Source organism: Ambystoma mexicanum, chromosome 8, assembly GCF_040938575.1.
Source record: "Ambystoma mexicanum isolate Mex_15411 chromosome 8, UKY_AmexF1_1, whole genome shotgun sequence".
Classification (NCBI taxonomy): Eukaryota; Metazoa; Chordata; class Amphibia; order Caudata; family Ambystomatidae; genus Ambystoma; species Ambystoma mexicanum.
In genome coordinates, this window is record NC_090929.1 from 11,588,206 (window position 1) to 11,604,054 (window position 15,849).

Here is a 15,849-nt window from a genome sequence, read left to right on the forward strand (position 1 = left end):
TGCTGCAGGTGGTGTCTATGGCATGTACTGCCTGCTGTGGGCGGTGTCTATGGCATGTACTGCCTACTGCAGGCGGTGTCTATGGCATGTACTGTTTCCTGCAGTCTGTGTCTATGGCATGAACTGCATGCTGCAGGTGGTGTCTATGGCATGTACTGCCTGCTGTGGGCGGTGTCTATGGCATGCACTGTCTGCTGTGGGCAGTTTCTATGGGATATACTGCCTGCTGCAGGCAGTGTCTATTGCATGTACTGCCTGCTGCAGGCAGTGTCTATGGTATGTACTGCCTGCTGTGGACGGTGTTTATGGCATATACTGCCTTCTGCGGGCAGTGTCTATGGCATGTACTGCATGCTGAGGGGCGTATCTATGGCATGTACTGCCTGCTGTGGGCGGTGTCTTTGGCATATAATGCCTGCTGCGGGCAGTGTCTATGGCTTGTACTGCCTGCTGCAAGCAGTGTCTATGGCATGAACTGCCTGCTGGGGAAGGTGTCGATGCCATGTACTGCCTGCTGCGGGCAGTGTCTATGGCATGTACTGCCTGCTGTGGGCAATGTCTGTGGCATTTACTTCCTGCTGCGGGCAATGTGTATGCAATGTACTGCTTGCTGCAGGCAGTGTCTATGGTATGTACTACCTTCTGCGGGCAGTGTCTATGGCATATACTGTCTGCTGCAGGCAGTGTCTATGGCATGTACTGCATGCTGAGGCCGTATCTATGGCATGTACTGCCTGCTGTGCGCGGTGTATTTGGCATATTATGCCTGCTGCAAGCAGTATCTATGGCATGAACTGCCTGCTGGGGAAGGTGTCGATGCCATGTACTGCCTGCTGTGGGCAGTGTCTATGGCATATACTGCCTGCTGCGGTCAGTCTATGGCATGTACTGCCTCCTGTAGGCGCTGTCTATGGCATATACTGCCTGCTGCGGGCGGTGTCTAATGCATGTACTGCCTGCTGTGGGCAATGTCTATGGCATTTACTGCCCGCTGTGGGCAATGTGTATGGCATGTACTGCATTCTGCAGGCAGTGTCTATGCCATGTACTGCCTTCTGCGGGCAGTGTCTATGGCATGTACTGCCTGCTGCATGCAGTGTCTATGGCATGTTCTGCCTGCTGTGGGCAATGTCTATGGCATGTTCTGCCTGCTGCGGGCAATGTCTATGCCATGTACTGCCTGCTGTGGCTGTGGGCAGTGTCTATGGCATGTTTTGCTTGCTGCGGGCAATGTCTACGGCATATACTGCCTGCTGCGGGCAGTCTATAGCATGTACTGCCTCCTGCAGGCGCTGCCTATGGCATATACTGCCTGCTGTGGGCGGTGTCTATGGCATGTACTGTCTGCTGTGGGCGGTGTCAATGGCATATATTGCCTGCTGCGGGCGGTGTCTATGGCATGTACTGTCTGCTGCGGGCAGTGTATATGGCATGTACTTCCTGCTGTGGGTTGTGTCTATGGCATGTACTGCCTGCTGTGGGCGGTGTCTATGGCATGTACTGCCTTCTGTGGGCAGTGTCTATGGCATATACTGTCTGCTGCGGGCGGTGTCTATGCCATGTACTGCCTCCTGCGGGCAGTGTTAATGGCATGTCTGTCTGCTGTGGGCGGTACCTATTGCATATACTGCCTGCTGCGGGCAGTGTCTTTGGCATGTACTGCCTCCTGCAGGCGGTGTCTATGGCATGTACTGTCTGCTGTGGACCGTGTCTATGGCATGTACTGTCTGCTGCGGGCGGTGTCTATGGCATATACTGTCTGCTGTAGGCGGTGTCTATGGCATATATTGCCTGCTGCGGGCAGTGTCTATGGCATGTACTGTCTGCTGTTGGCGGTGTCTATGGCAAATACTGCCTGCTGCGGGTGGTGTCTATGGCATGTATTGCCTGCTGCGGGTGGTGTCTATGGCATGTACTGTCTGCTTTGGGCAGTGTCTATGGCATATACTGCCTGCTGCGGGCAGTGTCCATGGCATGTACTGCCTGATGCGGGCGGTGTCTATGGCATGTACTGTCTGCTGTGAGCGGTGCCTATGGCATATACTGCCTGATGCGAGCGGTGTCTATGGCATGTACTGTCTGCTGTGGGCAGTGTCTATAGCATGTACTACATGTTGTGGGCGGTGTCTATGGCATGTACTGCCTGCTACGAGCAGTGTTTATGGCATGTACTGTCTGCTGTGGGCGGTGCCTATGGCATATAATGCCTGCTGCAAGCGGTGTCTATGGCATGTACTGTCTGCTGTGGGAAGTGTCTATAGCATGTACTGCATGCTGTGGGCGGTGTCTATGGCATGTACTGCCTGCTGCGGGCGGTGTCTATGGCATGTACTGCATGCTGGGGGCTGTGTCTATGGCATGTACTGCCTGCTGCGGGCGGTGTCTATGCTATGTATTGCCTGCTGTGGGTGGTGTCTATGGCATGTACTGTCTGCTGTGGGTGGTGCCTATGGCATATACTGCCTGCTGAGAGTGATGTCTATGGCATGTACTGTCTGCTGTGGGTGGTGCCTATGGCATATACTGCCTGCTGCGAGTGGTGTCTATGGCATGTACTGTCTGCTGTGGGCAGTGTCTATAGCATGTACTGCATGCTGTGGGCGGTGTCTGTGGCATGTACTTCCTGCTGTGGGCGGTGCCTATGGCATATACTGTCTGCTGCGAGCGGTGTCTATGGCATGTACTGTCTGCTGTCTGCGGTGTCTATGGCATGTACTGCCTTCTGCGAGCGGTGTCTATGGCATGTACCGTTCTGCTGTGGGCAGTGTCTATAGCATGAACTGCATGCTGTGGGTGGTGTCTATGGCAAATACTGTCTGCTGCGGGTGGTGTCTATGGCATGTACCGTCTGCTGTGGGCGGTGTCTATAGCATGAACTGATGCTGTGGGCGGTGTCTATGGCATGTAGTGCCTGCTGCGAGCGGTGTCTATGGCATGTACTGTCTGCTGTGGGCGGTGTCTATAGCATGAACTGCATGCTGTGGGCGGTGTCTATGGCATACACTGCTGTGGGCAGTGTCTATGGCATGTACTGCATGATGCGGGCGGCGTCTATGGCATGTACTGCATGCTGCAGGCAGTGTCTATGGCATGTACTGCCTGCTGCGGCCAGTGTCTATGGCATGTACTGCATGCTGCGGGCAGTGTCTATGGCATGTACTGCATGATGCGGGCGGTGTCTATGACATGCACTGCCTGCTGCGGCCAGTGTCTATGGCATGTACTGCATGATGCGGGCAGTGTCTATGGCATGTACTGCCTGCTGCGGCCAGTGTCTATGGCATGTACTGCATGCTGCGGGCAGTATCTATGGCATGTACTGCCTGCTGCGGGCAGTGTCTATGGCATGCACTGCATGATGCGGGCAGTGTCTATGGCATGTGCTGCTTGCTGCGGGCAGTGTCTATGGCATGTACTGCATGATGCGGGCGGTGTCTATGGCATGTACTGGCTGCTGCGGGCGGTGTCTGTGTTGCCCACCCTGGCTAGTCCCATCTCTGCCCCTTGCAGGGGAGTGGTAAGGTGGTGCCAGGCACTGAGCCCAGCGCTGGTGTTAATGGCAGGGGGGGGCTGGATGGTGGGGGTGTCACTGGCGGGTTGGGGGCTTTTTCTGCCGTGTTTTATCGCATTTTCTGCGTGGAGTCCGCACTGTGTTGACTTCTGTCCATCAGGGGAGAATGTCGGGGAGGCGGATGGGGGGAGGGGAGTGGAGGAGAAGGAGGGCCGGGGGAGGATGAGTGGGATGGCCCCTGGAAGCAGAGGAGGGCCCAGGGAGGGAGGGAGGGAGTGAAGGGGCTGCCCAGGACTGGAGAGGGGAGCATCCAGGGAGGGGAAAGGGAGATTCGGGACATAACAAGTTGAGCCCAGGAGTGGTTCAGACTTCCCTCCAGCCCCGGAGCCATGACTGAGGTGGGGTGCAGCAGGCTACACAGACTGAGGCATAGGTAAGTCTCCGGGGCATGGGGGCGAGGGGTGGGGGCAATGCTCGCCGGAAGCGGGGAGAGCACCTCAGGGACTGCCTGTTACCCACAGAACTTCGGCCAGGACCCCTGCGGCGCTGCCTGTTGCATTTCAGGAGCATGGACACCCTAGGGGCTGCCTGTTGGGGTTCAGGAGCCTGGACACCCCAGGGGCTGCATGTTGGGGTTCAGGACTCTGGACACCCCAGGGGCTACCTGTTGGGGTTTAGGAGCCTGGACACCCCAGGGGCTGCCTGTTACATTTCAGGAGCCTGGACACCCCAGGGGCTGCCTGTTGGGGTTCAGGAGCCTGGACACCCCAGGGGCTGCCTGTTGGGGTTCAGGGGCCTGGACACCTCAGGGGCTGCCGGTTGGGGCTCAGGAGCCTGGACACCCCAGGGGCTGCCTGTTGGGGTTCAGGAGCCTGGACACCCCAGGGGCTGCCTGTTGCATTTCAGGAGCCTGTCCCCCCCTGGGGCTGCCTGTTGGGGTTCATGCGCCTGGACACCTCAGGGGCTGCCTGTTGGGGTTCAGGAGCCTGGACACCCCAGGGGCTGCCTGTTGAGGTTCAGGGGCCTGGACACCTCAGGGGCTGCCGGTTGAGGCTCAGGAGCCTGGACACCCCAGGGGCTGCCTGTTGGGGTTCAGGAGCCTGGACACCTCAGGGGCTGCCGGTTGGGGCTCAGGAGCCTGGACACCCCAGGGGCTGCCGGTTAATGCTATATTATGTTAATGTTGATATGTGCAGGGCGTCTGTTTGTGGTTAGTGACCTGCAGCGGTGGCAGAACCCGAGTCTGGGCACCGCAGCAGCAGCCAGCTGTTTTTGAGAGACCAGCTGTGGAATACCCTAGGGTGGGCAAGTTCGGGCTGGCCTACACATATGCACATACCCTAAGGGCAGGCCCAATATGCGAGCATGGGACAATATTTCTGATCAAAGTCAACCCCTTTTGTTTGGGCTAAGTGGCCAGTTCCATGGGTCACTTCACTACTGCCCAACTAGTACTTTCTACCAGTGTAAATACCAAACGTCCAACATATTTTATCAAACCCCCCACCCCCCGGTACTGCTTAAAAGGGCTGTTTGGCGCCTAGTGTTCCAAGTCTTATGGGAGGAGGGATGGTCGGTGCTTCAGCCCTTCAGAGTATGAAATCCATTCACTTTTCAGAAAACTCGAGTGCCTCTCGCACCCCGAGCTCCATCCCTGGGCAGTGCAGTGGGTGAAGGGTCCTTTTGCCTCCCAGGGGAATTTGAACCTGTATTCTGTTATGTTATTTTATGTTATTTGGCACTTGTATAGCGCCTACTTCCATTGGTATGGCCTCGAGGCGCTGTGGGGATGTGAACGCCCTTCAGATGACCGTAGCCCGACATGTGAAATGTGAAGGAAGGATTTCTAAAATGCGTGTGTGCCTTTTTAGACAGTAGGAAGGTGGGTAGGGAGTGGCTACGCTATGTTCCGTAGTGCTGGAGTGCTTGACGTTCCAGCGAAGCAAGGCGGACACCAAGATAGATGTGGTCTTGCAGATCTTGTCTCGGGTTCCTGGTGGGCCGGGAGCATGTTGTCGATATTCTGGTCCTGTGTTGAGTGCTCGGTGGGTGATGCACATTGCCTTGAAGGTGGATTGCCACTCCATCAGGAGCCAATAAAGGACACACAGGGTGGGAGTAATGTGTTCTCTAGGGACTAGTGCCACAGCACAGGTAACGCACATTGCCTTGAAGGTAGACTGTCGACCCATCGTGAGCCAGTGAAGGACACAGAGGGCGGTGTGATGTGTTCTCTAGGGACTAGTGCCACAGCACAGGTAACGCACATTGCCTTGAAGGTGGAGTGTTGCTCCATCGGGAGCCAGTGAAGGACACGGAGGGCGGTGTGATGTGTTCTCTAGGGACTAGTGCCACAGCACAGGCAACATACATTGCCTTGAAGGTGGATTGTCGCTCCATCGGGAGCCAGTGAAGGACACGGAGGGCGGGTGTGATGTGTTCTCTAGGGACTAGTGCCACCGCACAGGTAAAGAACATTGCCTTGAAGGTGGATTGTCGCTCCATCGGGAGCCAGTGAAGGACACGTAGGGCGGTGTGATGTGTTCTCTAGGGACTAGTGCCACAGCACAGGCAACGCACATTGCCTTGAAGGTGGATTGTCGCTCCATCGGGAGCCAGTGAAGGACACCGAGGGCGGGTGTGATGCGTTCTCTAGGGACTAGTGCCACCGCATAGGTAACGCACATTGCCTTGAAGGTGGAGTGTTGCTCCATCGGGAGCCAGTGAAGGACACGGAGGGCGGGTGTGATGTGTTCTCTAGGGACTAGTGCCACTACACAGGTAACGCACATTGCCTTGAAGGTGGAGTGTTGCTCCATCGGGAGCCAGTGAAGGACACGTAGGGCGGGTGTGATGTGTTCTCTAGGGACTAGTACCACAGCACAGGTAACGCACATTGCCTTGAAGGTGGATTGTCGCTCCATCAGGAGCCAGTGAAGGACACGGAGGGCGGGTGTGATGTGTTCTCTAGGGACTAGTGCCACAGCACAGGCAACGCACATTGCCTTGAAGGTGGATTGTCGCTCCATCGGGAGCCAGTGAAGGACACGGAGGGCGGGTGTGATGTGTTCTCTAGGGACTAGTGCCACAGCACAGGTAACGCACATTGCCTTGAAGGTGGAGTGTTGCTCCATCGGGAGCCAGTGAAGGACACGGAGGGCGGGTGTGATGTGTTCTGTAGGGATTAGTGCCACCGCACAGGTAACGCACATTGCCTTGAAGGATTATTGTCACTCCGTCGGGAGCCAATGAAGGACACAGAGGGCGGGTGTGATGTGTTCTCTGGGGACTAGTGTCACAACTTAGAACTTAGGGAGGAGGATATCAATCCCCTCTCCCGAACCACAGAAGCCAAATGGATCGACCCTCCCACCGTGGTTGGCACGGGCGCCTGGATTATTTGAAGTACAGGTAGCCACTTGGCAGCCAATGGGGGGAAGAAGGAGTTAGGGAAAAGGGATGGACTAATAAAGGTAAGGAAGGGAAAACAAAGACATAAACAGCAAAATTACATACAATTCCTGACTTGATACTGTAACACCCTGGAAACCTAACCTGACTCTCTCACATAAACTAAGAGGACATAACATAAGTTTTCACAAAACACATGGAGCAATATACATGACCTTTCGGATGTTAGTGACCATGACTTACAAAGCAATGACTTAAAGCTACATCAAACATATAGCAATCACTGATACTGAGACAACAACATGCCCCAGTTATGGATTGACACAAACCCCTGTACATAGAACGATGCTTTCCCCTTGCGGAGAAAACAACTTGACTAAGGAAAGCAGATATTAGCAGACTTTTGGTCGTTTCTGGTTTGCAATCATATCCATTCCGTAATTCAGAACGTAGCATCAAAACATAGGGTTCATCGTAGCAAGTAGCACAAGCAATACTATTAATAGGGCACACTTCAAGGAAACACACTTAACTAATGGTCTGGACGTTTCCTCATAACGTCCGGACAGCAGAGAGTAAAGCGTTGCTCAATACATGTCGCCGCCATGGCCCAGGAGGACACAGAACACACATAAACACTTAACCGAGTGTCCGGGCGCCTCCTGCGGCTGCCGGGGACCTGACGGAAGAGAGCGAATCACACATTAACCAGCGTTCACCGCCGCGGCTCGGGAGATGCGAATGCCGCCATGCATGGTCAGCGTTAGTTCTTCCGTGGCCCTCCTCCGCCTCACACTTTGCTGCTCCGCTGCTGCTGCTGCCGCCGCGAGTGCTCTCCAACATCAATCATCAGCACCTGAGCATAGGCGGGCGGCCGTTAAGAGCACATTCTCCTAATGCAAAGTGCCTGCAGCTGGTTACCAGTGCGCTTCAGAAAACTACACCCATTCCCCATTCCTGCTGGGAATTGTAGTGTTTTCCCCTATCTAGGCGATACATGTCTTCTCCTGCACCACAACCCCTGATTCCTGACAACTAGTGCCACAGCACAGGTAACGCACATTGCCTTGAAGGTGGATCATCAGCTGATCTGAAGTGAGTGAAGGACACGGAGGGCGGTGTGATGTGTTCTCTAGGGACTAGTGCCACAGCACAGGTAATGCACATTGCCTTGAAGGTGGATTGTCGCTCCATCGGGAGCCAGTGAAGGACACAGAGGGTGGGTGTGATGTGTTCTCTAGGTACTAGTCCCACAGCACAGGTAACGCACATTGCCTTGAAGGTGGATTGTCGCTCCATCGGAAGCCAGTGAAGGACACAGAGGGCAGGTGTGATGTGTTCTCTAGGGACTAGTGCCACTGCACAGGTAACGCACATTGCCTTGAAGGTGGATTGTCGCTCCATCTGGAGCCAGTGAAGGACACGGAGGGCGGGTGTGATGTGTTCTCTAGGGACTAGTGCCACCACACAGGTAACACACATTGTCTTGAAGGTGGATTGTTGCTCCATCGGGAGCCAGTGAAGGACACGGAGGGCAGATGTGATGTGTTCTCTAGGGACCAGTGCCACCGCACAGGTAACGCACATTGTCTTGAAGGTGGATTGTCGCTCCATCAGGAGCCAGTGAAGGACACAGAGGGCAGGTGTGATGTGTTCTCTAAGGACTAGTGCCACAGCACAGGTAACGCACATTGCCTTGAAGGTAGAGTGTCGACCCATCGTGAGCCAGTGAAGGACACAGAGGGCGGTATGATGTGTTCTGTAGGGACTAGTGCCACCACACAGGTAACGCACATTGCCTTGAAGGTGGATCATCAGCCGATCTGGAGCCAGTGCAGGACACGGAAGGCGTGTGTGATGTGTTTTCTGGGGACTAGTGCCACCACACAGGTAACGCACATTGTCTTGAAGGTGGATTGTTGCTCCATCGGGAGCCAGTGAAGGACACGGAGGGCATATGTGATGTGCTCTCTAGGGACCAGTGCCACCGCACAGGTAACGCACATTGTCTTGAAGGTGGATTGTCGCTCCATCGGGAGCCAGTGAAGGACACGGAGGATGGGTGTGATGTGTTCTCTAGGGACTAGTGCCACCGCACAGGTAACGCACATTGCCTTGAAGGTGGAGTGTCGCTCCATCGGGAGCCAGTGAAGGACATGGAGGATGGGTGTGATGTGTTCTCTAGGGACTAGTGCCACCGCATAGGTAACGCACATTGCCTTGAAGGTGGAGTGTTGCTCCATCGGGAGCCAGTGAAGGACACGGAGGGCGGGTGTGATGTGTTCTCTAGGGACTAGTGCCACCGCACAGGTAACGCACATTGCCTTGAAGGTGGATTGTCACTCCATCAGGAGCCAGTGAAGGAAACGTAGGCCGGTGTGATGTGTTCTCTGGGGACTAGTGCCACAGTACAGGTAACACACATTGCCTTGAAGGTGGATTGTCGCTCCATGAGGAGCCAGTGAAGGACACAGAGGGCAGGTGTGATGTGTTCTCTAGGGACTAGTGCCACAGCACAGGTAACGCACATTGCCTTGAAGGTGGATTGTCGCTCCATCAGGAGCCAGTGAAGGACACGGAGGGCAGGTGTGATGTGTTCTCTAGGGACTAGTGCCACAGCACAGGCAACGCACATTGCCTTGAAGGTGGATTGTCGCTCCATCGGGAGCCAGTGAAGGACACGGAGGGCGGGTGTGATGTGTTCTCTAGGGACTAGTGCCACCGCACAGGTAACGCACATTGCCTTGAAGGTGGAGTGTTGCTCCATCGGGAGCCAGTGAAGGACACGGAGGGCGGTGTGATGTGTTCTCTAGGGACTAGTGCCACAGCACAGGCAACGCACATTGCCTTGAAGGTGGATTGTCGCTCCATCGGGAGCCAGTGAAGGACACGGAGGGCGGGTGTGATGTGTTCTCTAGGGACTAGTGCCACCGCACAGGTAACGAACATTGCCTTGAAGGTGGATTGTCGCTCCATCGGGAGCCAGTGAAGGACACGTAGGGCGGTGTGATGTGTTCTCTAGGGACTAGTGCCACAGCACAGGCAACGCACATTGCCTTGAAGGTGGATTGTCGCTCCATCGGGAGCCAGTGAAGGACACCGAGGGCGGGTGTGATGTGTTCTCTAGGGACTAGTGCCACCGCATAGGTAACGCACATTGCCTTGAAGGTGGAGTGTTGCTCCATCGGGAGCCAGTGAAGGACACGGAGGGCGGGTGTGATGTGTTCTCTAGGGACTAGTGCCACTACACAGGTAACGCACATTGCCTTGAAGGTGGAGTGTTGCTCCATCGGGAGCCAGTGAAGGACACGTAGGGCGGGTGTGATGTGTTCTCTAGGGACTAGTACCACAGCACAGGTAACGCACATTGCCTTGAAGGTGGATTGTCGCTCCATCGGGAGCCAGTGAAGGACACGGAGGGCGGGTGTGATGTGTTCTCTAGGGACTAGTGCCACAGCACAGGCAACGCACATTGCCTTGAAGGTGGATTGTCGCTCCATCGGGAGCCAGTGAAGGACACGGAGGGCGGGTGTGATGTGTTCTCTAGGGACTAGTGCCACAGCACAGGTAACGCACATTGCCTTGAAGGTGGAGTGTTGCTCCATCGGGAGCCAGTGAAGGACACGGAGGGCTGGTGTGATGTGTTCTCTAGGGATTAGTGCCACCGCACAGGTAACGCACATTGCCTTGAAGGTGGATTGTCGCTCCATCGGTAGCCCGTGAAGGACACGTAGGGCGGTGTAATGTGTTCTCTAGGGACTAGTACCACAGCACAGGTAACGCACATTGCCTTGAAGGTGGATTGTCGCTCCATCGGGAGCCAGTGAAGGACACGGAGGGTGGGTGTGATGTGTTCTCTAGGGACTAGTGCCACAGCACAGGCAACGCACATTGCCTTGAAGGTGGATTGTCGCTCCATCTGGAGCCAGTGAAGGACACGGAGCACGCAGGTGTCGTAGCTCGCTGAGCTATTTGATTGAGCCAGCTTTGTTGCTATGTATTTCTTCTGCCTGCTTGGGACATGCAGCCCCCACGCATCACTACACCTGCAGTGACCAGGGTATATCTTCTGCATGTGCGATTGCTGCAGGCACAACTGCGTGAGGGTGAGGGTGATGGAGGCAGGGGAGGGGTGATGGAGGCAGGGGAGGGGTGATGGAGGCAGGGGAGGGGTGCATAAACCTGCATGCTTTGAGGACTGAAATGAGGGGTGTGTTTCTTCCAGTCGTGATAGTGCAGGTGTAAAAGACTGCTCTGGCAGGGATGAGAGGCAGGGGAGGGATTAGTGTTGGGGGGGCGCTGCACTGGGCCTGCTGCCGGTTACGGTGGGTGCCTTACAGGTGAGTGGGTAGTTAGTCTTAGGTTTGGGGAAGGGCACACATGCATCTCTTTTATTTCATGTATTTGTGCTTCTGTAGCGCTCATCGCCAAAGCTCTGGACAGAGTGGACAGAAGAAATCCATCAGCTGACTCCAGTCCAGTTCATGGAAGCAAGGGTGCCAGGCTTTAAGAAGAGGAGAGAACGTGGGAAAGAGTGCAGTGTGCCAGTACTAACAGAGAGGATGCCAAAATGTGGGAGCTAAGAGGGAGAGGGCAGAAGCGGGATGGGGGACAGAGAGAAGGAAAGAGATTGGGAACGGGATGGTACCAGGAGACAAGAGAAACCCAGATAAGGAGGTGCCAGGCCACAGTGGCAATGAAGCTGAAGTAGAGCTGCGAGGAGAGAGGGAGCAGATAACACGCATAGATGGAGCGACCATAGATGGAAGACCAAGGGACGGGTGGGCCTCATGCGAGAAACTAGGAGCTTAGGAAGCACAAGCTTTGTCTATGCTGAAGAGGCATCTGTCTCGCCTCCCTCCAGCACTATCTGAAATGTTGTCAGGCCTAGCACAATAGTCGCTTGTTTTGTTCCTCCCCTCCCTTTCTGCACCCCTTTTCCTCACCTTTTGTTTTTCTCCGGCTCTACCAGAAATGTCGTCAGGCCTAGTACGGTAGTCGCCTGTCTGTTTCCATTTCCTTCCCACTCTCCCCCCCCTCCCTTCCTTATCTATGTCTTAGCTCTTGCACTATCTGAAATGTCGTCAGGCCGAGTATGATAGTTAATTTCACATCCTTACTGTTCATGGCCTGTAAGAATGTCATTGTATTTTTCCCTTGTTCCCTCCCTTGCCTTGAAGCGCTTTGGAACCCATTGTGTATAGACGCTATATAAATGAACTATCATATCATACGCGTGCGGCTGCGAGAATATGCGCAGAGAAAGGTCCAGGAGTCGTTGAAGACAGTGATAGCTAAGGTGGGGGAAACACGATAGAAGGAGACAGCACAGGGGAAGAATAGAATGTCCGTCTTAAATGAATTAAGATAGAGAAAGTGTGAAGAAATCCAAGACTGATTAAGAGAAGGGTAGAGGTGGGCACCACACATATAGTTAACATTTTGTTTGCAATTAGTATGTTCACAGATATTCAACTCAATCTGTCAAGCTTTAGCCTGGAGCTTTCAAAAATAATATAATCCCATGACACAAGGATTAAAAATACTTAAGCAAAAACAGGAAACAGGGTGACACCACCTCGTCGTTTTTGACGCTCTCAGTTGGCTCAGTAGGACTGAGCATCCAAAATCATGTAATGTTGCAATCGCACGTTAGTGTTGCTATTTCTAATTCTTTTTTTAGTTCCAAAGAATTCAGTTTTCCCAAAAATATAATAATGAAGAGAATTTGTAAAAAATGTAGGTAATGTTTTAATTCACATTCCTACTTAGTGGTTACATAATATTGTCTTAAAGGCAGATAAAAGGTACAGTGGTCTAACAATTGCATTTAGCCTATGCATTTTTGTGGGTTTACACCATCTTCAGGGCTATGCAAACTATTATATATCATTTACAATTCAAATTCTGTACGTACATACCACAGTAGCATGTTGATGTTCGTAGCCGCAGGAAAGTTTAAATAAACAAAAGAGTCTAAGTCTGCAATTATCGAAAAATCTGATCTGATTCACATTAGAGGGAGAGAGACATAGATCATTCGTACCTCCACTCTATGTACCGCTCTGTATTCTAAACACGTGTAACCCGTATTCCAATTCATACGTAAGCTGCAGCAACCTAAAAAGCATGTATACGTTTAATAATCGGGCGCCTACATAGCAATTGTTTCGAGTATTCCAGGTTAGGACGATTGTGTCACTTACCCTCGTTGTTCTGTTCGAATTTCACAAACCGAAGGCGAGCCTTGTGGACGCGCTACTCGCCTCGGTATATATGTGTAGTCATGACGACCGTACGAGGCGTCGTGCTTCGGCTGCTGCGAGCCAGTGCACGTACGCCTCGCGTCCCACCCTTCAATGGCAACAGGAGGGCGGGGGAGTCGCCATGGCTAAGTGATTATGTATATGGTAATCTCATTGTTATGTTTGAGAGTGACAAACTAAAGACTGCGTACTCAATTTAGCTGTTAAATCAAAGCTCTCTAGAGTAAACAATGGTATAGTGCATATTCGGCTCGTGTTCCATTACTGTGGCCAAGAGAGTGCGATACGTCACTAAGGTTCAATTCTGCCTCTGTCCAGGGGCGTTCAGGGAATGTCCGGTCTCTATGTTATCATGGCCATTACATCTACACATATCAGTTCCACATTTTCAAAATCGAATGGTACAACTCTGCAATTAAATCACATATGTAACTGGGTATTATCGGATATTGTGCATTTTACTGTTGCGCAAGGCATTTACCAAAATTGAAGGGTTCAGCTCTGTAAATGTATCGCATAAATAATTGTGTTTATCGTATATGGTACATTCTGCGTAACTATATCTTTGCATGTGTACAGTCAGTGCTCTATAAATATCTCTAATGTGATCAATTCAACTCTATTTCCGGAACCCTAATTTTGATCCTTCTCATTACCTCTAATGCCAATACACTTTCTCTCCCAGTGAGAGCCCAGGGAACTTGATTTCTGGAGAAAGCACTTCTCACTCTATTGTGAATGGTTCCTTTGTGCATCTGATTGACATTATAACATGCCACATGGTTTATCAAACATTCCCAGATCATTCTTACATGTACAGCTCTCATAATTATGTGCTTTTAGTTATCTACTTCACAACCAGTTCACAGGAAACACATATAGTTTATCTCCTCATTGAGACCTTTTGGTGCTAGTGTTCTGATTTTATCAATCCAGAAGGTTTCTCTTTGATCCAGTCTCTTCTGGATGTTTTCATGGGCATTCGTTCTTCTTACCACTTATAAAATCAGGAAGCGGATCTGAGCAAGATTATTTTTATTTTGTATCCAATGCCTCGCTACCGCAGAGTTTGGAGTATCTCTTTAAGGATCTCCCGACTTTTGCATACCAACGGAGCAGAAATTTGAAATACAGACTTGTTAACACAAGACCTCCAACAAAGAAGAAAGTCACAGAAAGGATAGGGACATTCCCTTGCTGGAATTGCAGTAACTGCGGATATATTCAGAAAGGAGAAACAATCAACCATCCTCACACAGGAGAACGGATCAGATTACGAGATTATGCAATTTGTGAAACGCAGAATATCATCTACGCCATGGTGCACAACATACGGCCCGCGGGCCAGTTGCGGCCCGCCATGCTCTCCTTTCTGGCCCGTGAGGCACAAAGACTTTCCTAATGGGGGGCGGACAAAACACTGGACTGTCGGATGTGTATGAATGTTTGGATTTGAATGTATTTTGTGTGTATGTTGAGATGCGGGGTTGGGGGGGTGTGTCGGATGTGTATGAATGTTTGGATTTGAATGTATTTTGTGTGTATGTTGAGATGCGGGGGTGGGGGGGTGTCGGATGTGTATGAATGTTTGGATTTGAATGTATTTTGTGTGTATGTTGAGATGCGGGGGTGGGAGGGTGTTGGATGTTTGTCGGATGTGTATGAATGTTTTGATTTGAATGTTTTTTGTGTGCTAAGTTGGGGGGTGGGGGTTCGGGTCTGTATGGGTGCATGTTTGTGTGTGTGCTGAGTTAGGGGGTGGGGGTTCGGGTCTGTATGGGTGCATGCTTGAGAGTGTGTGTGCTGAGTTGGGGGGTGGGGGGTTTGGAGTTGGGGGGGTGGGGGGTTCGGTTCTTTATGGGAGCATGTTTGTGTGTGTGCTGAGTTGGGGGGTGGGGGTTCGGGTCTGTATGGGTGCTTGTTTGAGAGTGTGCTGATTTGGGGGGGTGGGGGGTTCGGGTCTGTATGGGTGCATGTTTGTGTGTGTGCTGAGTTGGGGGGTGGGGGGTTCGGGTCTGTATGGGCGCATGCTTGTGTGTGTGCTGAGTTGGGGGGTGGGGGTTTGGAGATGGGGGGTGGGGGCTTTGGGTCTTTATGGGTGCATGTTTGTGAGTGTGCTGAGTTAGGGGGTGGAGGGTTTGGAGTTGGGGGGAGTGGGGGGTTTGGGTCTTTATGGGTGCATGTTTGTGTGTGTGCTGAGTTGGGGGGTGGGGGTTCGGGTCTGTATTGGTGCTGGTTTGTGTGTGCTGATTTGGGGGGTGGGGGGTTTGGTTGGGGGTGAGGGGGCCATGGGGTGGGGGGTTTGGTTGGGGGTGAGAAGGCCATGGGGCATAATGTTTGGTTGGGGGTGAGGGTGCCATGGGGCATAGTGTTTGGTTGGGTGTGAGTGGGCTATGGGGCATAGTGTTTGGTTGGGGGTGAGAAGGCCATAGGGCATAGTGTTTGGTTGGGGGTGAGGGGGCCATAGGGCATTGTGTTTGGTTGGGTGTGAGGGGGCCATGGGACATAGTGTTTGGTTGGGTGTGAGGGGGCCATGGGTCATAGTGTTTGGTTGGGGGTGAGGGGGCCATGGGTCATAGTGTTTGGTTGGGTGTGAGGGGACCATGGGGCATAGTGTTTGGTTGGGGGTAAGGGGGCCATGGGGCATAATGTTTGGTTGGG

General features: G+C 52.8%; 1 protein-coding gene across 2 annotated transcripts in view; it reads left to right on the top strand.

Annotated features, from left to right (window-relative positions):
* The window catches only part of SH2D3C (SH2 domain containing 3C), a 580,515-nt gene that overhangs the window by 262,762 nt on the left and 301,904 nt on the right, over window positions 1-15,849 (top strand). The window contains exon 1 of one of the 2 annotated variants that reach the window (XM_069609128.1): window positions 3,814-3,944. The exons of the other annotated variant lie outside the window; for it this stretch is intronic. Coding sequence (XP_069465229.1) covers window positions 3,901-3,944 — 44 coding nt within the window. The 5' untranslated portion in view covers window positions 3,814-3,900. Of the gene's footprint in view, window positions 1-3,813; window positions 3,945-15,849 lie in introns of those variants that run through there. 2 annotated transcript variants of the gene reach the window in all.